This window comes from Orcinus orca, chromosome 6, assembly GCF_937001465.1.
Source record: "Orcinus orca chromosome 6, mOrcOrc1.1, whole genome shotgun sequence".
NCBI lineage: Eukaryota > Metazoa > Chordata > Mammalia > Artiodactyla > Delphinidae > Orcinus > Orcinus orca.
In genome coordinates this window covers 103,153,363-103,180,509 of record NC_064564.1, presented here as the reverse complement: position 1 = coordinate 103,180,509, position 27,147 = coordinate 103,153,363, and the positions used below count along the sequence as shown (strand labels likewise).

The following is a 27,147-nucleotide window of genomic DNA, read 5'->3' as shown; positions in this document are numbered from 1 at the left end:
CTTCCGGCTCCTAGATCCTTCACAGCAGTTCCACGTCTCACACTTACTGCTGTGACAAGTCAACTCCCTTTTCTGCTCCTCAGCTTTCCTTATCTACAAAGTGAAAGTAAGATCATCTGCTCAGAAGTGTTGCTGTAAGGATCAAAAGAAAGAAAGAAAAGGAAAGCGCCCTGTAAACTGTAAAGTGCTGTGATGCATGTGAGCAAGGGCGTCAGTGATGCCTTCAGGGATGAGGACTTCCCAGTGGGTGTCTTTACCACGCACGTGCACGCGCGCGCGCACACACACACACCCCTACCGCACAGTCTGTTGACTGGTCCTGTTGAAGGGACACGTTGAAAGGGCACTGGAGCTCTAGAAGAGAGCGTGGAGGGTGGTGAAGCTCCTGCAGGTTGTAGAACTGGGTGAGATGATGAGGATGATGCCTGTGTCAGTACCGCCACCATGCAGCCAGTGTCTAATGCCTCCTCCCTGAACTCATCTGCCTCTGCTTTGATGCTGTTGTGTGACCTCAGGCAACTCACTTTCCTTTCTGTGCCGACTTCTCCATCTGGGAAACGGAAGATTCACTTCAGTGGTCCCTAAGGGACCTGGCTCTGACTCTAAGGCTGTCAAATGACAATACCCCAACTCTGCATTTGAAGGGGACACCTTATTTGGAGCCTGGATAGCCCTTGGTTCTGATCCCATTGTGGTTGTTCACCATCTGTATGAGTTGTTGATCTTGTACATCCATTTCTTCAATTGAAAAGTAAGCATAATAATGCCAGCTTCACACGTTTCTGTGAGGATTAAAGCGATCATGTACGTAGAGCACCAAGCGCAGTGCCAGCCTGTTGCATGGGCACGTGACGTGGCACATGTTTTTCTTGACACCATCTCCCCCAAACCAATCCCCAGAGTTCCTCTAGGCCCAAGGATTATTTTAATAGACGAGAGAACTGACATCCAGAGAGGGCAGGTGAGTCACAAAGCAAGTCAAAGCACAGCCCAAGTCCAAGCCCAGGTTCTTTTCCTCTCTAGGGAACTGAGGAGTCCATGAGTCCCTCCCTCCCATGTCAGACTTGGCCATCCCCAGGAGGCAAGTGGAAACCTCGGGGCGATGAAGTAAGTCATCACCTCTTTATAGAGTGGAAATTGCTCTGAAAGGGTGGTTGGCTTTCTCCTGCCTGGCGCTCTGGAGCCTTGGAGAGGCTACAGCAATCCCCGCCTGCCCTCTTCCCACATTCTCCCAACTTGATACCATCCTTTCCGCCAGCTGGCTGCTGCTGGCTGGTCTGCAACACGGATGCTTTGCTGCCTGCTCCCAGCCGAGCACCAGTGCTCTGGTTTGTCCACAGGATGGCCCTGGCAAGGCCCATGTCTGGGTGGAGAACACACGGGGAAATCACTCCTCACACCTCCATCTCCTGCGACATCACCTAAGCAACAGAATCCCAAGTAACACCACTCCCCAGGGTTTACTTGGAGGTGAAGGGGAGCGGTAATGGGAAATACAACTTGGTTGGATAGAAATGACTTTGGATTTAAGTCTGACAGCTCAGCTTGCCAGTCCCTCCTCTGTCATTTACCAGTGGGAGGCCTTTGGAGAAGTTTCTTCACATCCCCAGGCCTGTTTAGTAATGTGTAAAATGGGAATCAGAATGCCAGCTTGGCTAGCCTCTTGGTGTTTTGTGAGGAACCATGAGTTCATTCAATACACACTTGTTGAACACCTACTGTGTACCAAACACTATTCTAGAAGCTGAGGACGTGGCACTGAACAACAACAACAATTGCCTCCCTATCATGAAGTGGGAGAAGAGGGGATGATGATAAAATAATAGATAAAAGAAAGCGGGAGTTGGGGATGGAGGCTGGGGGATGCCATTTTTGTTAAGGTGATCAGGGAATACCTCTGATGACATGACTTCAGAGTCATTGAAGTAGAGTCAGCCAACGGAGAGGGCAAGGGGCTGTAGCTGCAGCAGTAGTGCGGCCCTGGACCACTTAGGTCTTACAGACCGTGGTAAGGAGTTGATGGATATGAGATGACACGTACATTGTAAAGTTCTAGCCCAATATGAGTGCCCCTGGCCCAGAGCCCCTTCTCCTTGCCTTGGAAACATATTTTGTACATCAAGGGCAAGCATTGGGCCAGACACTTTACATCACATTAATTCCTTAAAACCTCCATCAAAGTGGGAGTACTTATTCCCATTTATATAAGAGGACGCTGAAGGCAGGAGACCCAGTCCTGTTGGTGTCCAAAGACAGTGCTTGCTTTGCCTGTAGCAGCAGACTTCTGGCATTGATTTTGTTTGCCTTTTCTTTCCCTCCCTCCCTCCCTCCCTCCCTCCTTCCTTCTTCCTTCTTTCCTTCCTTTCTTCCCTTTTATATTTCTGATGACTCTTCATATCCATTTGCATCATTGGTGAGGGAAGGAAGCAAGGAGGCAAGCCAGGTACCGGGGAAAAGCTGAGTTGGAGCCACTATAGTGTCCACAGAGCAGAGACTCCGTGAACACATCATCCAGATGGCTCCATTCATCAGCAGCCTTGATGTGATTAAAGGAATGGGTAGACTGTCGGACACTGGAAAACACACAGAATGAGGAGTCAGAGAGCTGCTTTCATTCTTTTTTTTTTTGCTGCTCTCATTCTTGGCTGCTGCTTCATGTGATATGACTTGAGGCAAATCCCTTCCCTTTGCTGGTTATTGATGCCCTATATACAAAGTAGGGTCTGCTGTGCTAGGATGATCAGTAGTGACTGAGTGTGGAAAGCATTTCAGTTATCTTCAGAGGATGTAACATGTGACGATATCTCTGCCTCTGTCCTTTCCTTATAAAACCCACATCTCAGCCACACAATTTGCCACGTGACCTTGGCCACCTCTGTGAGTTACTACACCTCTGTGAGTCTTGATATCTTCATCTGAAATGTGGGGAAATAGCTTTGGTTCTTGTGAAGCTGAAATGAGCTGAAGTGCATGAAATATTAAGCATAGTACCTAAAAGATTGTGAATAATATTTGTTATTAATATTAGTTGAGAAGGCATGGAAGAAATGCAAGCAATTGTTAGACATATGCCCTACTCTCAAGGGTTACTGCAAGCATCAGACATGATTAAGTGCTTAATAAACACTAGTTATTATCATTCTCCTGCTAAGCTTTAAGTGAAATGAGTTGTCTTCCTGGACCCCAGCAATCCAGGTTGGTCCCTCCTCATCTGACCTTCCCAACCCTCTCTCCTGCCCTCCTCTCTGCCCTGACCTTGGCTGAGCTCACTCCTAGGAATGCCATATACAGTTGTACAAGTTTTGCAGTGCAGAATGCTACCACATGTAAAAGCCCACCATTCCAATTGTAGACATTGTGGACACGTATTAATGATTGATCAAGTGTCTTGTTCTAAGAAATCAGAATCCTGAGGCAATTTTCAGATGCATAGAAGGAAGGTGTCTTAAGGAAGGGATGCTTGTTTTTTTTCTAATTTGCACAGAGGCACCGTATAGGTTAGCAGCGACTCTCTGAGCTTCAGTCCTCCGGTCTGTGAAATGAAGCCCTGAAACAGGTGATGCCTCAGGCTTGCCTTGGCTTTGCATCCTTCCAGGTCCAGAAGTGGGCACTGCCCGACCTGTGCTCATGAAATCAGTCTGTATGACTGTGGAGAGGGGAACTGTGACCGCTTCGAGACCTGAGGGTCCCTGGAGCCTTTGCCTTAACCACAGGTACCGGTAAACTGGGGGCAATAATCCTACCCTGTCTACCTCCCAGGGTTGTTGTAAGGCTCAAACGAGAGAAAGAGAGGGCTTTGTAAACCCTAAGGAGCTCTACCAATTTGAGGGATTGTTTATGCACGTGTTTACGTATTTATATGTGTGTGTGTTTATGTGTGTACATATAAATATACGTGTATTGTGTATATATATGCACACATGCATATATACAGATACATTTTATGTATGCTATATAAATGCAGATGGTATATATGTATAATATACTTTATATATATTGCAATATACTATATATATATGGCTCTAAACTTGTAGAGTTAGGTGTGAGTTAGTCACTTATAAACTGTGTTTACCCATTCAGTGTAACCTAAGGCATGTATTAAACAGTAGGAAAAACTGACCAGCCAAATTTTCCAAGCTTGAAAACCGTCTTATAGCTTTCCTTGTGGATTGAAGAGGGGACTCGTTTCCCCTTCTCTATTTAAAGGAAAATTTTAATATAAATGGGGAGGCCAGGGAGTCATTTCAGTAGAGAGTGAAAAGAAAATCTGTGTGTGGGAGGGATAGAAGAGGGGATTTAGATGAACATGGCTATTGCCTACTCATTCTCCCTTCTTCACCTTCCAGATCATTTCCCCTGGGGTACGTGGAGCCAGAGGTCACTAAAGTTGCCCTGATCAAATGCTCAAGGGTGCCTATTTCTGGTGGAAGCACTTCTGGCCTCTGAACCTCTTCAGAAAGTCACCTCTCCCTGTGGGGTTTAAGAGGGACCCCAAGGCCCTCCTCCGGTCAGGCTGTGGGAAAATAGGGTCTTTGGCTGTCTTGGTTTAGGGTCCAGAGCTGAAGAGGGGAGGGAGCAGTATCCACCCTCTGGGCCAGGGTCTGTCCCCTGTGTCAGGGCGTTGGGTAAGGCCGTGGAGAATGGGAAGAGGAGAAGGGGCGCTAGCCAGCCCTGGGCAGAGCCACGCACCCTCGTTCCTCGTCTTGCAGCTCTGGACCTCAACATCCAGCTCTCTCGCTCCCCACGTCTCTCTCTGCCTCTGCCCCTGCTGTTTCTTTTTCTGTCTTGTCCTGTTCTCTTTTGGGGTAGTTTCCTTCCTCCCTCCCTTTATGCCTTCCTCCCTTCCTCCCTGTTTCTCTTAATCTTGGCCTCCTTCTGTCTCCATTCCTCTCTGTTTTGATCTCTACCTGTATCTGTCTTTCTCCGACCCTCTCTTCCCGTCTATGACTCTTTCTCCCTTTTCTCTCTCTATTCCATTCTACCACTGTCTGTTTCTATGTCGGTCTCTTTGTCTCTTAGTAGTTCCTGGCTGTGGTTCTCTCTGACTGCCCTTCTCTATTCCTCCCTATTTCCTTCTCTCTGTGTGTCTGTCTCTGCCTTTTTCTCTCTGTGTCTGTCTGTCTGTCTCTCTCATTTGGAAATCTACCTCCTTCTGCCATCTCCCAGGTCCCACCTCCTTCTCAGTGATGCACCTCAGCCTGGTGGAATGGTGTTGCTCTCACAACCAGAAAACCTGACTCATCTTCGCTGGCCTTCGCTCCACCCTCCTGGATGCACCCTGCTGTGGGGCCTGAGCACAGGGATGGGATGAGGAGAGGAGTGCGCATGCCTGAGGGTGGTGAAGAAGCGGGTTGGGTAATGGAATGGACTCAGGATCTCATTCAGTCCTCCCTGGTGCCCTGATGGGGTACCCCTGAGGCCACCTTTGGAGGGTCCTGGTCAGACTGGGTTTGAAGCTTACATTTCCCCGCAGGGGGAAAGAAGAAAGACAAGCAGAGGCTCCCTTATCTACTGAAGATATACCCCAACTATCTGCTCACCCCAGGCTTTGAGGCTTATATTTAGAAAAGGGGAGAAGGTTTGGGCATTCAGCAGTCTTTAATCTCTGGGCACGTAGTTTGTGCAGTTCTGGTCCGGGAGGAGCAAGAGGTGCTAAATTCATGAGGATAATTCACTGTCCCTGGATTGTTGAGTTTCTCTTCTCTACTTACCCCATATGAAATGTTCCGTGAATTGGTGTTGTTCATAACAGTAATAACAGTAAAGCTGCCATTTGTTGAATGTTTACTGTGTGCCAGGCACTGTGCTAATTGTCTAAATTAATTCTCAATATGGTTCCATTGATTCCTTTAATATAGGCATTTTCACATCCATTTTACAGATGAAGAAAATGAGGCTTAGGGAAATTAAGTAACTGGCTTGGAAGAGTCATTTAGCAAAGTCAGTTTTTAAACCCAGGACTGAGTGCAATACTGCCTTTTCTGCTACTTTCCCGCCACCCAGTATTTGATACTGGTGTCTCAGTAAATATAATAGTCTAAGTCAGTAACATGTGGAAGGCTCAGTAAGGGTGAGTGCCTCATACACGTACTTCAGGGCGTGGCTCTGAAGCTGTGTGAGTCGTGGTTGGGCTCACAGTCTGGATGAAGAGACAAGAGCACGTGGTACAGCTGCTAGTGCACTAGATCAGGAGTCAGGAAATGTGTGCTCCAGCCCCAGTACCTCTTTCCCGAGCTTCAGTTTCCCCTTTTGTAGAATGTGATTTTTCACTTCCATCTTGTCTTGCCCACCTCACCGAGCATTTGTGAAGCTTAAATATGATGTGGAGGCCAGGGCATGCAATGCAAACTCTAAAGGGCTTTACAAAGGAGAGGGCTGTAGGAAGAGAAAGCCGTTTCTCGTTGCAGAGACAAGAATCAGAGGGATCATGGACAGCCAGTGCGGATGCCGAGGTGATGCAGCAGAGGGATTGGCTGCATAGAAATGCCAGGGTTGGGCAGAGATCAAGAGGAATAATATTAATGAGGGAAATTGCCTGAGGTGTGTGTCGGGGGCTGACAACTAGACAAAGAGCTCAGGGAAGCTAAGACTGAGGGAGCAAAGTGATAGGCACATATAGAGGAGAATAAAAGGGTCACAGCGTTGGGGTTATAGCTGCGAGATCAGGTCAGATAAGGGATGGGAGGGTGCTTGCTGTCCTTTGTTTTATATCGTGGCCATTTGCATTGGTAGAGAGAGATGAACTGATTTGTACAGAGTCTCACAGAGAGGCACGGGTGCAGCCCGTGTCCTCTTCCTCTGGATTCAGGGCCTTTTCACACGAGATCTGCTGGCCTCATGGGATTGCTCTTTCTGACACAATTCAAAGGCTGTTGCACAAGGAAGCCTTAGCCCGCTGCTCCCCTCGTGGGCCCTCATCCTGCTTGCTCATCAACTCGCTTATTTGGCATATGCCCATCACAGGGCTCAGATGGTGAATAAGGCAGGTACCTTTCCACAGGTCCTCCCAGTCTGCAGGGGAGGGAGACACTGAGTAGGTGATCGCAGGGCAGTGGGTTAAGGGCCACAATGGTGGGAAGCAAGGCCACCGTGGGAGCCCAGAGTAGGAGTCCAACTCTTGCTGGATGGAGGGGTGACCAAGGCAAGGTTTCAGAAAGATATTGGGTATGAGCGAAAACTTAAGTGTCTCAACACATTTACGAAGCCTAGCTGAGTCATCAGTTACTTTCTTCTCCAGCCTCACCTGCCCCCGATTCGGTCAGTGGATCTTTAATGAATGGCTGCTGTGTCCCCCATACTCTGCCAGCCACTGAGGAGACAGTGAACAAGATGGACAAGGCTCCTGAACTCATGGAGCTAACATTTTAGTGATCAAATGAAAATAAAGAGGAAAGCAAACAACTGTAGTAACTAGTTTGTCACTAGTGCGCAGAAGAAAATCACAAGTTCTATGGTGAGGCATAACTGAGAATGGGCAGTATGGGTTCCCTTCAGACAGGGTGGTACAGAAAGCTCTGAGGATGTGGAACTTCAGCTGAAATAAAGGAAGAGAAGCCAGTTCTCCAGAGCTGAGAAGAGTTTGGAAGCTCCAATCCCAGGAAGCTAGCCCTAGATTTCCCTGCGCTATAGCATCCTCATGCCCCCGACCCCTTTCTTCTTTGCTCTGTGTCACCGGCGGTTATGTTTTTGGGCTCGTAAAGGTCCTTCGTCATCACACTTTGTTTTCCCTGGTGTGTCCTTGGGGCTGAACACCGATGTACCTCACTACCCGCCAAAGGATGGTCTCTTCTCCGTCCTTCTAACTCCAGAAGCACCCACCTGACATTTTTATCATCTTACCTGCACTCTGTGGATTTCCCCTAACAACAGTCTTTTACAGATGCATCACTCTTTGCCGATTATAAGGCACATATATATATTTTTAATGGACTTAATTGAATTCACGCCTCATGAGCCCCTTGCAGAGTAGATGCTGACGTCCTCCTTTTAGAGACGAGGAGACTGAGGCCCACAGAGATAGAACAATTAGGAAATGCGTGTTGTGGTGGAAAAACCACAGGCTCTGGCACTGGATCAGCCCAGGTTCAAGTCCCAGACTCGCCGTGTACTCGCTGTATGGCTGGGCAGTGCGCCCCAACTCTCTGAACCTCTCTTCTCCTCTTGACAAAATGTGAATAATAGCCCAGCTCTGCCAGATGACATGCTGTTTCATCACAACTGCGGTCAGAGGGGCTATTAGGGCCCACCGTCAGCACACAAGTTTTCTGCCTTTTTGCCCAGAGAGGGAGACGCTGAATGAAGACTGGGGCCTGCAGAAAGTAGGACGTGTTAGAGGAACCAAGAGTCTGATGAGAAGCACATCGTGTACAGTTGGTTCTTTCCGCTTCACGACAATGTAACGTTTAGGGATATGATTTAAAAAAGGAAGGAAAGAAAAGAAAGCCCTCCGTGGATGAGTGCTGTGATGGCAGTAAACACACACTGTGGCCCTCAAAGAGTGATGGCGAGGGGAATGAGGGTCCTGGCTCTCCTTCCACGCCCCTCCTCTTCCGCAGTCCGGTCCCCAGACCGGCTCTCCTCACACGTGTTAGCAACACCCAGTCTAGCCAAATGTATTGGCATCATTTGTCCTCAAGATGGTGGGGATGACGAGGGCTTTTGCGGCCCTAATGAAGCCAACTGTAGAAAAGGGCAGGCTCTATTGGCAAACTGCGTATTAGTGCTGAGGTTAATATTATTCAATTCTGTATTAATAAGTTGCGAGTCTCTGGAGGGTTGCTCACGAAAGCAGCCATTGCAATTCTGCCTTGTTTAGCTGTGAGCATCACAGGGAGGGGGCTTTGCCTGTGTGGCTCAGGACTGTGCCTGCAGTGCCTCGTCCTCTCCCTGGCGTGGAGTGGGTGTTCGGTAACTGTGGACTGTTTCAGCAGTGGAGCTATCAGGTCTATCCTAGACCTCCGTGAGGAAGGCTCAGCAGTGGATCTTTCTATCAATTCCTCAAAGGCAGAGAGATTGGGTCTTTGTAGCAGATGCCACTGGGGCAGTGACATAGCCTCTTGGCCCAGGGTTATCTCAGCTGCAACTGTGCTGCACACCCAGGCTCCCCTTGTGCTGCCAGTGACCTCAAATGCACACTTGTACTTTCTGTCCCATGGCCTTGTATGAGACTGAGCTCCCTGGGCCTTGGGGGCAAGCCACGTTAAAAAACGTGTGGGGAAATTCACTCTCCCGGGGAGCCTCTCCACCGGTGGCCATCAGGAATCATCGGCAGATATGTGCTCCAGCCCCACAGCTTTCAGCCAAACAGCCCTGGGAGACATCCCGGTCACTCCTCAGAAGGCCGCAGTAGGATCGAGCCCCCATGACTCACAGCGGCAAACTTAGTGATGCACCTCTGCGTTGACCGTTCCTCTTCCCTGCCTCATTCTTCCCATTTCCCCATGCCTGCTCTTGGAGTCACCTTCTAAATAAATCAGCTGCACCCAAGCCCTTCTCTTAGGTTCTGCTCTCCAGGGAATGCAAACTAAGACATTCTTCTTTATGTTGCGTTCACAGCCATCAGCTCTTTTTACAGTACACAGTAAATACACTCATTCCCTAGACAAGTGTTTATGGAGAACACGCTGTGTATAGGCAGCTTGCTAAGTGAAGAAAGTCTCTTCATCAGGGGGCTTACAGGGGGGGATACAGGCAGTCCAGTAATTCATCAGTATAAGAGAGAACGATATGTTTTATGAAGTGAAATAGGGGATAGAGAGGGATTGGATTAGATTGAGTAGCTGGAGAAGTCCTTTCTGAGGAAGTGACATTTAAGCAGTGATCTGGCTAAGGAGAGGGAGTGAATCATGCAAAGCCATGGGGAGGAACTGTCCAGGCATGGAGACCACAGGTGCAAAGGCCCTGTGTTAGGAGCATGGTCTGCATATTAGAGGAGGAGGGGTACCAGCCTGGCTGGAGGGAGGGAGGGAGGGAGCACAGGCAGTGAGGTCAGAGGACAGGGCCAGAGGAAGCAGGACACTGGCGATAACCCGGTGATTTGTTGAATAATAGAATCCTTTTATCCTCTGCCCTAGGCAGTGTTTTATGATGGGAAAGGCTCCGGTGTTGGCGTCTGACAGCTCTGGATTTGAGGTCCAGCCTCGTTATTTAGATGGAGCGCGACCTTGGGCAACTTGCTTAAGACCTGTGACCTTTTTGTTTGTTTGTTTTTCATTTATAAAATGGCAATCATAAAATCTACCTCATAGGATTTGTATCTGGTAGGACTCCTAGTTGCAAGTAATGGAAAACAAACTAGCTTTGTCAGAAAAGGGAAAATACTGAGTCATGTATTTGAAATATCCAAAGGTATATCTAGCTTCAGACACAGCTGATCCAAGGCTTCAAGTGATGTCATCAGGACTTGGTCTGTGTCCCAGATGTTAGTCTGATTGATCAGGCTTGGGTCACTTGTTCATCTCTTGCTGGTCTCTGATATGGGATATCATGCCATTGATCGCATGCCCATCTCTGAAGAAGGGAGGAGGCCATAGCTCCACCTAAATCATATAGACTGAAATTGGGGGAGAGCTGACTCCCCGGTGGAAAACCGGCATGCTATAAGTGGAAGGAGACAGATTTTAGAGCAGGTCAAACCTACAGATGTGGGTTGTATGAGGGCTTGTATGAGGATATGCCGGAAGTCCCTTAGCACAACAGAGGCATATAGGGGCTCTCAGTAGATACTTGCTAGACTGCCGTGGCCTTTTTTGGATCCCTTACGTCTTTGGCAGTCCCTTCTCTCCTGTACCATGGGAGTCCTGTGCACTCCTGAAAGAGATCATGCAGGAGGCAGCCTGATTTCCCAAAAGAAAGTTCTAATGACAAGTGCTAGTGTTGGGGAGATGAGAGTGGATCCAGGCTTCAACCTCTGAAGTTTGGTTTCACAGAATTCCACAAATAACTGCATGGCCAGCCCTATGCTGGGTACTGGTGACACAGAGGTAACCAAAATACAGCTCTCACCAAAAGCATCTTACAGTCTGTAGGCAAATGTGTAGTAGGAAAACCACAGGCTTTGGATGACAAATGTCCTGGTTCTTGCCTTTTCTCTACCATTCTTCCCTGGTGGATCTTGTTAGGCAAGGCATTTAACCTTCTTTGAACCTGATCCCTCATTTGTAAACGTACAATTAACCTAATTCATTAGGTTGTATTGAATATTAATCAAGACAGGCTCGTTTTGAATGTTTAATCAAGATAATTAAGTAAAAATGTCTAGCACGGCTGATGCCATATAATAAGAGCTAAATAAACATTTTATTCCCCTCTCTCCTTGACTGCCTACCTTTCTTCCTTCCTTCTTTTTGAAATTACTTCATTTTGCAAAAACTAGGGAAGGTTTTAGGGAGTTAGGTATTATGTAATGTTTGTAAAAGCAGCTGAATTTGACCACTAAAAATTTTGCCATCAGGCAAACTGATGAGACATGATGGGGATGAGGGAGCACAAACATTGGTGAACCATTCGTGTAGCAGGTATACTGCATATATTACTTACCCCTTGCCCGGTTCTCTGATCATCTACTTTCCAGATGAAGAAGTGATCTCTCAGAGTTTAATCATCCATCCCTATGTTCTATAGTTCATAAGTGGTGGAGCCTGGCTTCAAAACCAGGTGTCACCTGCCCCCCCCAAACACACTCTCTTTTTCGTATCTCATACTGCCTCTCTCAATGGATGTGAGAATCATCACGCACTGGTTCTTCCGATGTAAAATAACATTGTTTTGGAAGAAGTGAACCAACTGCAGCTGAATGGTGTGAGGCCCTCAAAGATGCATTTTGTCACTGACAAGGTCTCAGAATGAATCTTCATTTGTCCAAGTAAAGGAAAGGTGGGGAAATGCAGAGCCCTGCCTCTCCCTGGGCACTGTAGCAAAGAGCATCTGTAGGTTAGAGAGAGGCCAGGCCCAGAGTGGCTCTAAATCCCCTTGGCGTTTCTTGAAAAGAGCGTGGAGTCCCAAGCAGGGACCTTTCTCCCCACCTGGGCTAAATAACTCACAGCTCTGGCCCCTTCCATTTTGGAATTTCTTTGCTGCTTTTCTCCCAACCTGTTTTCAATTTGCTCTTGTGGCCAGCTTTGACTGTGACCTCAACTCAATCAGAATAGAGCGAGAGAGAGAGAGAGAGAGGAGAAGGAGAAGGAAAACAAGGAGGAAGAGGATCGAGGGAGTGATGAAAGGGGAGGGAGAGAGAGAATTGAGGCAGGGGGTGGGGCCTGTAGAAAAATCGCTCTGTGCTTTGTTGGGTTGGTTCTGTAGCTTCAGCAGAATTGTGATTGACCTTTTCTGTGGATGGTAATGAGAGCAAGGCTGGAGTCTGAGTGGATAAAGAAATGTGTGTGAGGGTCTGGCCCAAGCCCACTCGGGTTACAGCCCCAGAAGAGCCATAATGGGGAACAGGCGCATTCCTGTGCAGCGACTCCCAACTCCCTATCTGTTTTCAAGGAAAGAAAAACAGAAAAAGAATGTTAGAGTCTTGGACAGGCATGGGCAAGGCGGCAGTAGCAGCCTGGGTCCAGGAGGGTTCTGCCATGTGGCCATAACGACTTCCTAGAGAGGAGGGGACAGAAGTGGCCGGGGCAGAGTGTCCTAGTGGAAGGCACATGGCGCTCAGAGGCAGAAGAGCTGGATTTGGGTTCTGGCCTCTGCCTGGGAGTAACTTCGAAGCCTTGAATGGGGGTGTAACATTCCTGAGCCTCTATATTTCTATCAGGGAATGTGGCAGAGTTTTAGGATTCAAATATTTTAAGCAATTAAACTTTTTTTTTTTTTTTTTTTTTTTTTTGTGGTACGCGGGCCTCTCACTGCCGTGGCCTCTCCCGTTGCGGAGCACAGGCTCCAGACGCGCAGGCTCAGCGGCCATGGCTCACGGGCCCAGCCGCTCCGCGGCATGTGGGATCCTCCCAGACCGGGGCACGAACCCGTGTCCCCTGCATCGGCAGGCGGACTCTCAACCACTGTGCCACCAGGGAAGCCCAAGCAATAAAACTTTTAAGCCGAGATTTTTAAAAAAGTTTTTATTTTCAACCTAAATAAAACATGGACCATTAGTATATAAATAGATCAAACTGGAGTTGATCTGGTTGAAGGTTAGTATAGGTATAGAGGAGACAGACTTCAGCACCCACCATATCTGCCATTTCTTCTTATCCCCAGACTTCTAAATATTCTAATTCTGAAGCCACTGTTAGAATGTATTACATGTGTGAGACCTGTTGAACATCTTCTGTCTCTCCTGGGCATTCTATCTTTCTCAGAGATTTCAAGTTTAAGAAGATGACAGGGTGGAGCTGTGTACCATGTACATTACAGTGCCCGGCACACAGTAAATACCCAGTAAATAAAGCTCACATTCGTGTTGAATAAAGTTGGTCACAAACTGAGGAGCACAGGCTCCTGGGGCAGCTTTGGAAGCTCTTCAGTTCTCAGTGATTTTATCTCAGTGCGCTGGCTGGTATGAATTATCTCACAGGCCATAGGAGTGAAGAGACCAAGTTTAGTTCCAAGTCTACCTCCCACTTTGTGTATGGCCACAGACATGCCACCTTCTTTATCTGGGCTTTGGTTTCGTCACCTGGAAAAGGAGCCATTTGGATACAAATAACCTCTAAGGGTCCTTATATCTCCTCTGTTATGATGACACAATAATAAAAACAATAATGATAGCTGATATGTTTTTTGAGCTCTTACTGTATACCAGACATTGTACTAATAATTACAAATAGTTATTATTTGTAAACAATATACATTAGACAGCATTATTATACCCATTTAACATATGATAAAATAGATGTAGAGAGTCAAGGAACCTGTCCAAAGCAAGCTGTAAGTGGGGATGTACCAGGATTTAATTCTAGGCAGTGTAAATGCAGGGCCCAACCTCTTAACCACTGCACTTTATTATTGTTCATTCGATTATAATGCTTCCAGATGTGGAACATGGTATACTGTGGAACCACAATACATGTGTTGAATCGCACTGGTTCACCTTTGTACATGGAGAAGCCCCCAGGCCTTTCTTAGTTGCCCCTCCACTGGGAAAGGAAGGACAGTGAGGGTCGCTGCATTCACCTGTCCCCTTCTAGCTTGCATTTAAACCTTCTGGAATAGAGTGCCAAAACAAGCAATCTTACAATTCACTTTATGGGTCTGTATTTAACAACCCTTCCTGTTGTCAGATTACAAGGTATAGAAGGCCTTTTATTGTTTCATTTCCCAAGCCCGTAGAGCTAAGAGAGTGGCTTGAATTCAATCTCAAACTGAAAAGAATTGAGAAAGTTCCCTTCCTAACACTGTCATTTTTTTTTTTTTAAACATTCTCTAGGAGGCAGCATAACATAAAAGAAAAGGTATGGCTTTGGAATTAGGATGATATGGGTTCAAATCTCAGCTCTGTCTCTTCCCAAATTTGTGAGCTTAACTTCAGCTTTATAACAGAGATACTAACATTTAACTCAGTAAGATTGAATGTTGTGAGGATTAAATGGGAAAAACAAAAGTTGGCACTAAGATATCAGTTTCCTTCATATTAACTCTTTTCATTTGAAGGTTATTATGTATATATAGCCCCAAACAGAACTGGACACTAAGTATCCTTATAATGTGCTTATAGGACTATTGATATACTCCACACTCTCCAGTTTCTTCACTTGAACTAAACCTGTAAACCTTAGAACTGTGTGCCGGTCTTACTGACCAGACGTATTTATGGGGCTTTTATCCCTGGTCTAAATTATTCTGAAATGCATGGAAATATCTGGAAAACTATGTCCATTTGAAAATGAATGTCAACCATCTTTTGGCTTGAAGACAGTTAATTAATACAGGCCACAGGCATACTGAATTCCCTCACGAAGGGCCAACTCTTTCAATGGCTATCTGGAAACAAACTGAGAAGCAGACAGACATGTATCCAAGCTCAAAGAAAACAAATGCAAGCAGCCAGACACGGAATCGTGAAAAAACAAGAGAAACAAAGCCCTCACTCCATCCAGTGAATAGGCCCATGTTTTTTCTCCTTTATTTTTCACCCCATACATTATTCTGCTTTGATACCTATTGGAAGACATTGTTGGTTTATGATTTTACTATGGAAGAAGCTTGACATTAGAGACCTATAGAAGAAATAGGGATGGCAAAATTTGAGATAAAAGAAGCGTTAAATTTACCTCTTCATTTTTTAATAGCAAAACCTCTGGTTCTAGACAGACTTTCTTCCTGGACTCAGGCTTTCTTTCTAGATTCCAGACCCGTAAAAGAGTCATTGACCCCTTGCTACAGAAAGGAAAACTGAGACTTGAGAAGTTAAGGGACCTGTGATAAATGGTAGAACTCAAATTCAGTCCCAAGTCTCCCTGGCAATAGCAGCTGAACTTGTATGTCCCTGACATTAGCCTGATTCAGACACTTGTTCTGGCATCTACATATCGAATCTATGAACTGTCTTTGTAAAAAGCAGAAAACAAAAAACACTACTCATCAGATCTGCTTTGTTGGACCACAGGGACAAATACGTTTTAGAACTGTTGTCCGTCTGAATCCCAGGGCCATCTAGACAGTTCAGTCAGACACGTGTCACATGGTTCACTTGTGAGTGAAGGATGAAATTCTTCTTTACGAGACCAAAAGGAAGTGATCTGTAAATTCTGTCCCCTCAGGTCCCTGGTAGAGAAGCACCGTGTCTTCTCAGACCCTCGGCCAACGTTATTGTTTCATGATGGTACCATCACGTTGGATTGTCCTTAATCCCAAGTAGAGAGAAGATAGTTAACAGATGTCCTCCTCTTGTTTATACCAAGAATCTAAGCGAGGAGAGACTACAAGGCCCTCCATATCAGGCATGAAGAAGAACAAGAAATCAACAGTCGGGCGGCCTCATATCCTTTCATATCGTGTGGTATACGATACCTCACGTGCCTCTAAAATCATCCTGTTTTAGAACTGGAAAGGAACTTAGAGGCCATTTAGTCTGGCTCATTTACTTTATTTTTAAGTAATTTTTATTGATTTTTTTTTTCTTGTTACAAAAGCAATACATGTTCCTTGTAGATAATTTTAAAACGAGAGATAAGCAAAAATAAGAGAGAAAAAAATACCCATTATCTAACTTTCCAGACAAAGCCACTGTTATTCATTTACTATATTTTATTCCTTCTTTTTCTAGATAGATAAATGTATAAAATGTCCACCAAAAATTATTCTGTAATAGTGTAACCTATCTTTTTAAACTTACTATGCCATGAATATCCTTTCAAATAACTTCGTATTTTTCCACAATATTATTTTAATGGCTATAAAATATTCCATTGCATCATTGAACTATAATTGATATTACTGTTTTGATATCATTGAACACTTAGTTGTTTTAAAATTCCTGCTAGTTTAAATAGTACCACAATGTTTATCCTCATAACTTAATCTTTGTGCACATCTATGTTATTTTATTTTTTCGGAAATCCTGACAGTGACTCTAGCACCTTCACTCTACAGAGGAGGAAACTAGAGTACAGAGATGGGAATTTAGTTCTCCAAAGCTATACAGCAAATTCTTCACAAAGCTAAGACTAGATCCCAAGATCCCAGATGTTCAGTTATTCTTTCTAGTCTTCATCTCGTCTTCTTTATGAGCCCTATTTCTAGTAAACTTCAGCAGCCCCCTAAAATCCAATGGCTAGACTGACTTTTCGAAATCATGGGGTTCGGGGCACTTTCTCTTCTATTGTCCCTTCCTATCTCATGACCTTCATCACTAATCAGTCATAGAACTCTTTCCCCCTTAGCCAGACCAGTCTCCATCCATCTCAACATGACACTCCATGAATCCAGTACCAGTGCGTAAGAGTGACTGTATGACATGAGACCTATTTTATATCCTTAGTCCAACTCCTTCATTGTACAAGGAAGGAACCAGCAATTCCAAGGAGGCTTCCTTAAGGAGTTAAGAGGAAGTTAGTGGCAGTGACAAGGCCAGAATAGTTATTCTAGACAGAAAGCGCTGTCCTCCTGTTGCATTTTCATGCATTTTTATTACACAATAATTTACCTCATTTGAGCTTTGCTACAATCTTATCAAGGTAGGTATTAGTATCTCCACTTCACAGTTGAGAAAATTCAGGCATAAATTTAAAAACGAATCATCAGGAGTAGACACTGATCTGTGTCATTTTCATATCCTGTGCTTGTTCTGTCCATTAATCCTCTTAATAATGGTATCCAGACATTTGATGGGTTTGGACAATAGCAGGAATGTCTGCTCACCAAGGCCTGAGCTGGGGAGCTCATCTTTCTTTGTCTCCCTCCAGGAGAATTCCTGAGTTTTGCCGATGACTTACTCTCTGGCCTGGGTACATCTTGTGTAGCAGCTGGTCGAAGCCATGGAGAGGTCCCTGAAGTCAGTATCTACTCCGTCATCTTCAAGTGTCTGGAGCCCGACGGTCTCTACAAGTAAGACATACTTTGTGTGTGGGGAGCGTGAAGCAGACAGGACAATTGTAAGTCTGGGAGGCAAGGCACGAGTCATCTGTCCAGACCAGCCTAATGTTTTATAGGCCAGTCTGTATGTGCACCTTAATATGCTAAGGCTTAGAAGTGTCCATTGGAGAAGTATGGCCACAGTGAGTTACAGAATCATACAAGGTTAGTGATAAAGGGTCCAGGGAGGCCAGTAACTTAAAACCGTCCCTCCTACTGATGAAGAATCTGCAGCCCAAAGAGGGAAAGTGGCAAGTTAGCAAGGAAGACTGTGACAGGAGTCCCTGCCTGGTGTTCTTTTCTCAATTCCGTGATATTTCCTCTGAAAAATGTTAGATTAGCATATCAGAAGTGTATACGTATATGTAGTATATATACATATAATTTTTTTTTATTAGTAGATTCATCCAGTCCCTTAGTAATAGTGTCATCATCACGCTTTCACAGAGTAGATTAGAGTCATTGCATCCAAATTTCTGGAGATGCAAAGGAAGTCATTCTGAGACTCATCTGTTCATCTCAGAGGGAAAACGGAGTCATTTTTTCTCTGTTTCCCAACTCAGTGAGTGTTGCCACATTCGGATGCAACCATCATAAGCTATAACATACAGTTCTAGCAACCAGCTCTCTTCATTCTCTAATTATGAAACCATAGGCCGCCTCCCTTACTAATCTAGAAAGCTGCAGTTGTTGACAAGGTGGGCATTGTTTTTTTTTTCTTTTTAACATCTTCGCTGAAGTATAATTGCTTTACAATGGTGTGTTAGTTTCTGCTGTATAACAAAGTGAATCAGCTATACATGTACATATATCCCCATATATCCTCCCTCTTGTGTCTCCGTCCCTCCCACCCTCCCTATCCCACCCCTAGGTGGACACAAAGCACCGAGCTGATCTCCCTGTGCTACGAGGCTGCTTCCCACTAGCTATCGATTTTACATTTGGTAGTGTGTATATGTCCATGCCACTCTCTCACTTCGTCCCAGCTTACCCTTCCCCCTCCCTGTGTCCTCAAGTCCATCTCTATGTCTGCGTCTTTATTCCTGTCCTGCCCCTGGGTTCTTCAGAACCATTTTTTTTTTTCGATTCCATATATATGTGTTAGCATACGGTATTTGTTTTTCTCTTTCTGACTTACTTCACTCTCTATGACAGACTCTAGGTCCATCTACCTCACTACAAATAACTCAATTTTGTTTCTTTTTATGGCTGAGTAATATGCCATTGTATATATGTGCTACATCTTCTTTATCCATTCATCTGTTGATGGACACTTAGGTTGCTTCCATCTCCTGGCTATTGTAAATAGAGCTGCAATGAACATTGTGGTACATGACTGTTTTTGTATTATGGTTTTCTCAGGGTATAAGGTAGGCATTGTTGACCAATTAATTATTCAACTCATTCATTTTTTTTGTTTTATTCATTGATTCATTCACTTATCCATCCATCTATCCAACCATTTATCCATCTCTCCATCCATCCATCCCATTCATCTATTTATTCTCTCTTATACTCCATCATTCATTCATTTATTTATTCATCAATTCTTTCATTCATTCACATTTTTATTTACTCATTTGTAACTCATTTACTTATTCAGCAGACATTGTCTGAAGATTTCCTATGTCTTGGTACTGTGCTAGAATGCAAGTATAAATGTGCCTAAAACAAAGTTTCTATCCTCAGGTAACTTATAACGTAATGGTAGTATGGAAGACCACAGACTGTGGATTCAAATCTGGCTATGACATATTTAGTTGTGTAGCCCTAGATAAGTCGCTTTACCTCTATGAGCCTCCGTAAAAGAGAAATAATAAAACCCAGGTTGCACAGTTGCATGAGAATTAAACCAGGAGCAACCTAGCATAGTATCTAAGTATGTGCTCAGTAAATATTAGCCCCTTCACCATCTGCAAATCTCCCTCCCCTCCAAAACACATCCTATCCCCACTTCCTCTGGAAGACCATGACTTTTCTGAAGACCACGGTGCTCTTTTGAACATGTGACATATTGAGACTCATTGGTAACACCCAGTGCGTTCACGTACCAAACTCAGGAATATCACCGTAAGATGGAAACCAGGGCTTCTGACTCTGGCTTTGCCACTGACTGTCTATCTCATAGATGTTAGGGCCCAGGTTTTATTTCATTCAGTAGGGCAAACTCAGTTGGGGACGGTGAGAGCTGTAGGGATGAAATCCCAAAAGTACAACATGCTATCAGGTGTCTTCCAGTGGGACATGTGTGCAAACTTCACAGAGGCGATAGCATTTACCTCAGGCCTTCAGTAATGATTTGGTATTTAGATCTTGGGAGCGCGAGTCTATAGCCTCTCAGTAAGCTCTGACACCAACCCCTTGGGCTTTAGGGTCACTGCATCTATGAAACACGAGTATGTGACTAGATTATGGGCTGTATGATCCGCTCCAACCCTAAAGACTATGATCGTGTGCAGAAAACAGCATTTTTGCAAGACTGCTTATGGCTGGTTTCTGGATCTTCTGTCGCTCACTGAGGGCATAGACTGCACTGGAGGCGTACAGAGCTGGGTTCAGATCTCCACCCTGTGCTTTCTCAGCTTGGCACTGAGTGAGCTGCTCAACCTTCCAGCCTCCGCTTCCTCCTTCGTGAAGATGTAAGTAATACGGTGTCTGGCTCACTGGGACCCCAAGAGGTTTGATGAGCTCGTAATGCACAGAAGTTCTTCACTTTGTCACAAGCCCCCAGCAGGAGAGTGAGGAGTGTTAGCTGTTACCATCGTTGCTCTTGTTGCCCTTGCTGTAGTAATAATTAATTTCAACTCCCTCCGCCTCCATTCTCCAGCTGCTGGGAGAGACAGCATCTAGCAGAGAGGGACCGAGCCCTGGCAGGTGATTCCTATCTGCTGAGACACAAGTAGTAACCCTGTCTCTGGGTGACACTGTGGGGACTTGGCGTTAGCCAGGCTGGAAGCCTACAGGCCCATTATGTAGAAAGCAGTGAAATGTTTTATGGAACCCCGAAAGCAATTAACACTTAGAGCTGACAAATCAGCCGCCATCCTTTACACACACACACACACACACACACACACACACACGCAGACACACACACACACCCGGCCCCCATCTCCTTCCCACCTTGTGAAGCAGGAACATCCTTTCTTCTCCTGTCCTGGAAATGTGCTTGTCATGAGCCTGTCATCCCTAACTCTGAACACTTATTTATTTTATTTTTGAAATCGATTTTATTAATGGCCCTGGGATCTGGGCGCTCTGACAAGGAGCCAGGGTGTTGTTTGGACTCGTCTCTTATCCCACTGGCGGCTCTCCTTCCCTGAAGTCTGACCGATTCGGTCTCAAGTTTTAAAATAGTTCCAGTGTCAGTTCTTGGGGGTTTTCATTTTCTGCTTGCTTGTTTCTTACCAAAATTAGTTTTCTTCTTCTTGGGCCAAAAAGGCCATGTGTGGCAGTGGAAAGAGCGCAGGCTTTGGAGACAAGCGGAGCTGGGTGCAAATCCTGATTCTGCTGAGTGGTCACGACCTGCCCTGGGTCAAGTCATTTTTTCACTGCTCTATGCAACAGTTTCTCCCACTGGGAAAGGGGGCTGATAATCTTTCCATTCTCGTAGAGTTATAGGGAAGAGCATTAAGTAAGAAACTCCACGAACAGGGTTTTTCAGATTGCATGGCATACGGGAGGTCTGCAGGAAATGTTGGTTACTTTTGCTTCTTCCTGTTTCATTCTCCTTGACTCAGTTGATGGTTTTCAGTGTCTCTTTTTTCCAAGGACAATCCCAGAAGAGCTATTCTCTATGAGGCAGGTTGGGGTCCCACTAGCCCTGAAAAGAATGAGTACCTGGGATCATTTGGGGAGAAATAGGATGAAAAGAGAGCATGGTCCAGACCCCTGAGTTTTAATTAAGCACAACTGGGCACCAAACCGTCCATCCATGCTGCCAGAAGGTGTGATGGAAGGATTCAGGTGACAGAGGCATGGAGGCACAGTCTCTCAGGCAGGAAGTCTGGGTTCACATCCCACTACTGCCACTTCTGCCTCTGGGACCTTGGGCAGAATGTTCACATCCTCTCCTTGTTTCACAAGTTCAGGATCTTCAAAATGAAGATGCATTAGATCCACCCAAGCTTGAGAGTTCTGGGAATGCATACTTCTGCCGTGGGACTTTTTTCTCATTCTCTCTCTTCTCCTCCGGGGCTCTTGCTCTTACAACTTCACCTTTGTTTTACCCTACCATACCTCTCTGCATCTCTGTCCGTCTCCCCTTTCCTTTTTTTTTTTTTTTTTTTTTTTTGCGGTACGCGGGCCTCTCACTGTTGTGGCCTCTCCTGTTGTGGAGCACAGGCTCTGGACGCGCAGGCTCAGCGGCCATGGCTCACGGGCCCAGCCGCTCCGTGGCATGTGGGATCTTCCCGGACCAGGGCACGAACCCGTGTCCCCTGCATCGGCAGGCGGACTCTCAACCACTGCGCCACCAGGGAAGCCCTCCCCTTTCCTTTTATTCCCTCTCTCGTGTGAGTACTCTCTGCATAGCTCACTGTCTTTGTCTGTCTGCCATTCTCCAATCATTCCTTTTTTGCCTTTCTATCTGTTAATCTCTGAATTTCTGTTTCTCTGTCCTGTTTCTTATTTGAGTTTTGGTTCCTCCTTCTCTCTCTCTGAATCAGGCCCCTCTTTATCCCCACTCCCTCTCTGCACCCCACCTAGGAAGGCAAATTGCTTCTGCAGCCCCTCTATCCATGTAATTTTACACAGCACCGCAGTTGAGACCAATTGGAGGAGTGAGAGTCAAGGCTGATTCTCTCGTCCTAAGCTCACCCTGGTGTAACAAAACAGAAACATCAGCACTTGGGCCTGTTTAAATTGAATGTCCTTGTTTGTTTCATTTGTTTTACTTTTGAATGAAAACAAACAAAGAGCAGCAGAGGGAGAGGGTCCCCAGACGTTCTGACAGTGTGACCAGCTCTTGCGTTGTTGGAGTCCGAGGGTAACCCCGAGCAGGAATCTCCACTCAAGGTGGGAGGGTCCGCCCAGGCTGGGCACTCACCATCCCTGCCCTTGCCTGGCTGGAGGCCTAGACACCCTTTTTGTCGCCACTCCCCAATTTCCTATTGTCCAAGGTAATTAGCCTCTGTCTTGTCTTGGCTGCCTTGCTTTCTCTGATCGTGGATGACTGCCAAAGTGTCCTGCGCAAACACACAGCAGCAGCCAGGCCTAATTCCTGGGGTGGGAGCTCATTCCCACACATGCGGAGGCTTGCTCCAGGCCTGCCCTCACCTCCTTGGCCTCAGCTCTGTGAAAGGAATGCCAAGGGAGCCTGCGTCCTGCAACCACGTGCCAACATCCACGGTGGGACCAGAGGCTCAGGGGAAATGTTCCTTCTTATCAGGGGTGGCTGGAGTTGGAGGAGAGGAGTAAAAGGAAAACCAGGGCCCTGGAGGAGGGAAGAGCCTGAGGTCAGGAGTCAGACAGCAGTTCCCACGCTTGTTCCAAGCGAGACCTGGGCCCAGTTCCTCCTGCTGCTCGGGCCTTGATGTTCTCATCTGTGAAATGGAAAAGTTAAACTCAGTGAGCTCTGTGACTTGCACGCTGAGGTAGAGATGGAGACTCCAGACCGGTGTCCTGATTCTCGGTGTCCCCAGTACTTCCTGGATACCAGGAGTGTAGTGATGATAATAGTTTATTGAGCACTCACTATGTGTCAGGAACAGTGCTTTAAGGATGTTACACGTGCTCTCTCATTTCATCCTCGCCATAACCCTGTGGAACTGGTATCATCATCATCATCATGTTTCATTTCACAGAGGGAAAAACTGAGACTTAAAGAAGTAAACATTTTGCCCAAAGTCACATGATAAAAAGAGATAGAGCTGAGAGTCATACCCAAGCTGACCCACCCTTCCCTTCCCCCACATGCTGTCCCTGCCCGTGTCCACTCACACATGGGGAGTTGTCAGAAGTACCTGGTAAGAATAGTGGAAGAGGGCCTTCTAACTGCAAGCAAATGTTTGCAATGGAAAGAACTTTGGGGACAAGAAGACCCCGATCCTCAGGAAAGGTACTTCACACCTCATCTTTCTCATCTGTAAAATGGAGCTTATTAATTCATCCATGAAATGGAGAGAATTAATTATACCTCCCCAAGTTTTTGCAAAGATTAAACTTGATAGTATATGAGAAAGTGCTTTGAATTTGTCCTAAGATTGTGTGAACGTGAAACGTTATGACCACTCTGTCAAAAAAAGCAGCCAAGGGACGGGCAATAGATATTTTGAATCCACATCCCTTCCCACACCCCACCACAATATACATATTTTTAAGTTAGGCCTTTGAAATCAGACAGAGGTGAGTTTTTACCTTGGCTCCAATACCTGCACTGTGTGGCCTTGGGCAAATTTCTTAATCTCTCTGAGTTTCAATTTTGTCGTCTTTAAAATGGAATCATGACAGGACCTATTTCATAGGATTGTGAGGATTCGATGAACTGAAACATGTAAAGAGCACAAGAGAGTGTCTAGCTCATTGTCAGTACTTAATAAATGATGAGAGGGGGAAGGATAACCACTGTTATTACTCATTGTGATTATATACTTTACCTAAGCATCGTGCCTGGGGTTGCCACTGTTGGCCACTGTGTTCTCAGCATTCCAGTGGGGAGAGCAAGTTAATCCTTCATCTGGCACTGATTCCTTTAGTCATCACTCCCTAGGCACACTTGCTAGAATGTATTAGAATGTACCTTCCATAAGGTCTTTGCTTCTACTGTTCTTTCCCCAGGATAGCCTTCTCCTGGCTCTTCCCATGATCAGTACCTTACTCTCCTTCAGGTCTAGGATTAAATGTCACTTCCTTAGAAAGCCCTTCTTTGACCACATTATCTACAACAGATAACACCTGCTATACACACAGACGCATAAAGCCATGGCACTTACTAAAGCTGTAGTGATTCAGTATCTAATTTATTGGTTTGTTGTCTGTCTTTTCACACCAGACCGTCAGCTGCATAGAGCAGGGTCTATGTCGGCCTTTGTCATCCTGTATTCCTGGTGCCTAGAACAGTGTCTGATGCCAGTAAAGAATCCAGTAAATCGTTGTTGAATGATTTGAACAAATTTCGAAGTCAGTGCAGAAATCTGGAGATACTGACTTCTCCCCTTCACTCACTCACCATCTCTAACTCACTTTCTCACCAAATATTCAGGAGACAGCCACTGTGTGTCCGGCTGTGGTCTGGTACCATATCTCTACATCTATCTCTAGGTTTCTATGTCTCTGTATCTATCTATCTACCTATCTATCCATCTATCTACCTATCTTAAATCTTACCTAATTTAATCCTGAAAACAACTCTCTAAGGCAGTGACTGTGATTCTTGTCCAACAGATTAGGCTGTTAAGGCACAGAGAGGTTAGATAAGTTGACCAGAGCCTCAAGGCTAGTAAATGGAGAAGATACAATTTGAATTCAGCCAATTTATTTCCAGAGCTTGAACTTGAAATTACCACACTAGTTTATGAGAAGAATTGGACATGTAGAAGTAGCAAGGTTCAGGGGTGGAAGCTGTTTAAAGGGATCTTTTGTGCAGAGATCCATCCTCAGATGAGCTGGAAACACTATGGAAAACAGATTTTGAGTCCTGACACCAAAAGCTACACGACTCCCACTGAACTCCAGACTTCTCCCTGCCTCTGCAACCCTGGTGATGCCACGTAAACAGTTGAGCCCTGAGTCTGCACAAGGACCCCTGCTCTTCCTAGGAATGTACTCCCAATGCCATTCTTGAGATGCCCAGTATCTCCAGCTCTCATCTGCTGGGTTGTTTCCCAACATCCCCAGGCTGCCATGTGTTTCTGCAAACAAGTCCAGGCTCCCTGCCCCAAGATACTATTCCAAAAGCCCAGGGGGCGTGACACCTTGGATGGAGCATTGCTGGGCCCCCCATCACCTCCAGGAACCCCCCCCACCCCCTGCCCGGGCACAGCCAGGGCAGCACATCGAAGAAGCGGCCAGGGCCACCGCCATGGATACTATAATTACATATTAGATGGAATCCCAAAGTTTCCTTTTATTTACATTCCTACCCTACCCTCTTCATTTCCTCTCTTTGTGCCAAGAATCAGCACAGAATTTACTGGAAAAAGCACGAAAGTCATCAGGAGCCCTTCAGGTCTGGCGTTTATGAATGCTTGCCCAGATGAAGGGAGGCGAGAGACTGGAGGGTCATCCTGCGTCTGGCCCTAAGCGGCTATGAAGCCTTGGACAAGGAGTTTCCATTTTGGAGGCCTGTGTTTCTCCCTTTGTAGAAGAGGGATCGAATGGGGCCAACCCAAAGAATGTTTCATGAATTCAGGTGAATTCGGAGGCTGTGTATCTCAGGAGATAATGGAGGCAAGGATTTGGACTCCAAGCCCTGGCGATCAGAGAGGGAAGGGTTGGAGTCCGGGCGGAAGAGTTTCATTCAGCTTAAGGCTCCATGCTTCTTCCCTCTTCCAGCTTCAGTGACCCTGTCTATGCAGTGGGCCTCTTGAGCCAAGTCCCAGCGTGACCGGGCCAGCTTCTCAGGGGACTTTCAGCTCCTGGGAGGAAGGAGATATGCACAGAGGAAGCCTTCCATGCTGACCGGGGCCTGGGCTGTAGCCTCTGAGAGCTGAGGCTGAGGCCCAAGGTTGATCCAGGACACAGAAGGGAAAGAAGCCAGGACGGGCCTGACAATTCCTGCCTTGCTCTTTACTGGCTTTTTCTCCCCACTGTGAAACTCTCTCAGTCCTTTTTTTCTCTTCAACCCTCTCTCCCTCCCTCCCTTCCTTCCTCTTCTCCCCCCCCTCTTCCTCTCTCCCTTCCTCTCTCCCTGAGTCCTCTCCTGTTTTTCTAACATCTCTCCTCTCCCCCCACCCCCGCCGCCCCTTTTTGTCCATTTCTGGTTGTTTCTGACTCCTCTTTCCCTCTCTTTCTTCCCGTCCCATCCTTGCTCTCTCTCTGCTCCGGGCAGGGATGCTGCCTCTCTCTCAGCACCCTGACTTCTCGTCTGTCTGTCTGTCTCAGTCTTTTGTGTCGGTGTCTCCTTCTCTTATACTTGCTCTCTCTGTATCTGTACATCCTGCCTCTTTCTCCTTTTCTTAGCACTCCTTAGTCTCTCTTGCTTGGTCCCATGATCTCTCTTCTTCCATGTTCCTATGCGTTATCTACCCGCTCCACCCCTCCTACCACAGCCTAGGAACAAAGGTCTGGACCTATTATATGACACTGGGGTGAACAGCCAGTTGGGTGTGGCCAAGGGTCCCAGAGCTCAGCAGGGGCCGGGCGCCTCTGATGTCCCATAACCCAGATGGAATGTGAACTTTCTCTGGCTGTGGTGCCCTGTCCTATTGGTCAGGGGGTGGGGTGAGGGGGGGCAGCCTAGCTACTCAAGACTCAATTCCATCTAGCGTCAGGTCACACTAACCTCTCCAAAGTGTTCAGTTGGGGCCCCAGAGAGGGAAAGAGCTGTCCTCAAGCCAGAAGCAAATACAGCCGTGAGTCCCAAGCCAAGAGAGACTCGTAGAGGAAAAATAACGCTGTTTTTCAGCCGACAGACAGCGAGGCTCCTAAAACCTGCTGGGGACTCTCAGGCAGGCTGTTCTCTCCTCAAGCTGCACC

General features: G+C 46.3%; 1 protein-coding gene across 6 annotated transcripts in view; it reads left to right on the top strand.

Moving 5' to 3' along the window:
- ASTN2 (astrotactin 2) overlaps positions 1 to 27,147 on the top strand; it is a 917,697-nt gene that overhangs the window by 846,098 nt on the left and 44,452 nt on the right. For all 6 annotated transcript variants that reach the window (XM_049711017.1, XM_049711016.1, XM_049711015.1 and 3 more), the window contains one exon: positions 17,343 to 17,484. In XM_049711017.1, coding sequence (XP_049566974.1) covers positions 17,343 to 17,484 — 142 coding nt within the window. The remainder of the gene's footprint in view (positions 1 to 17,342; positions 17,485 to 27,147) is intronic.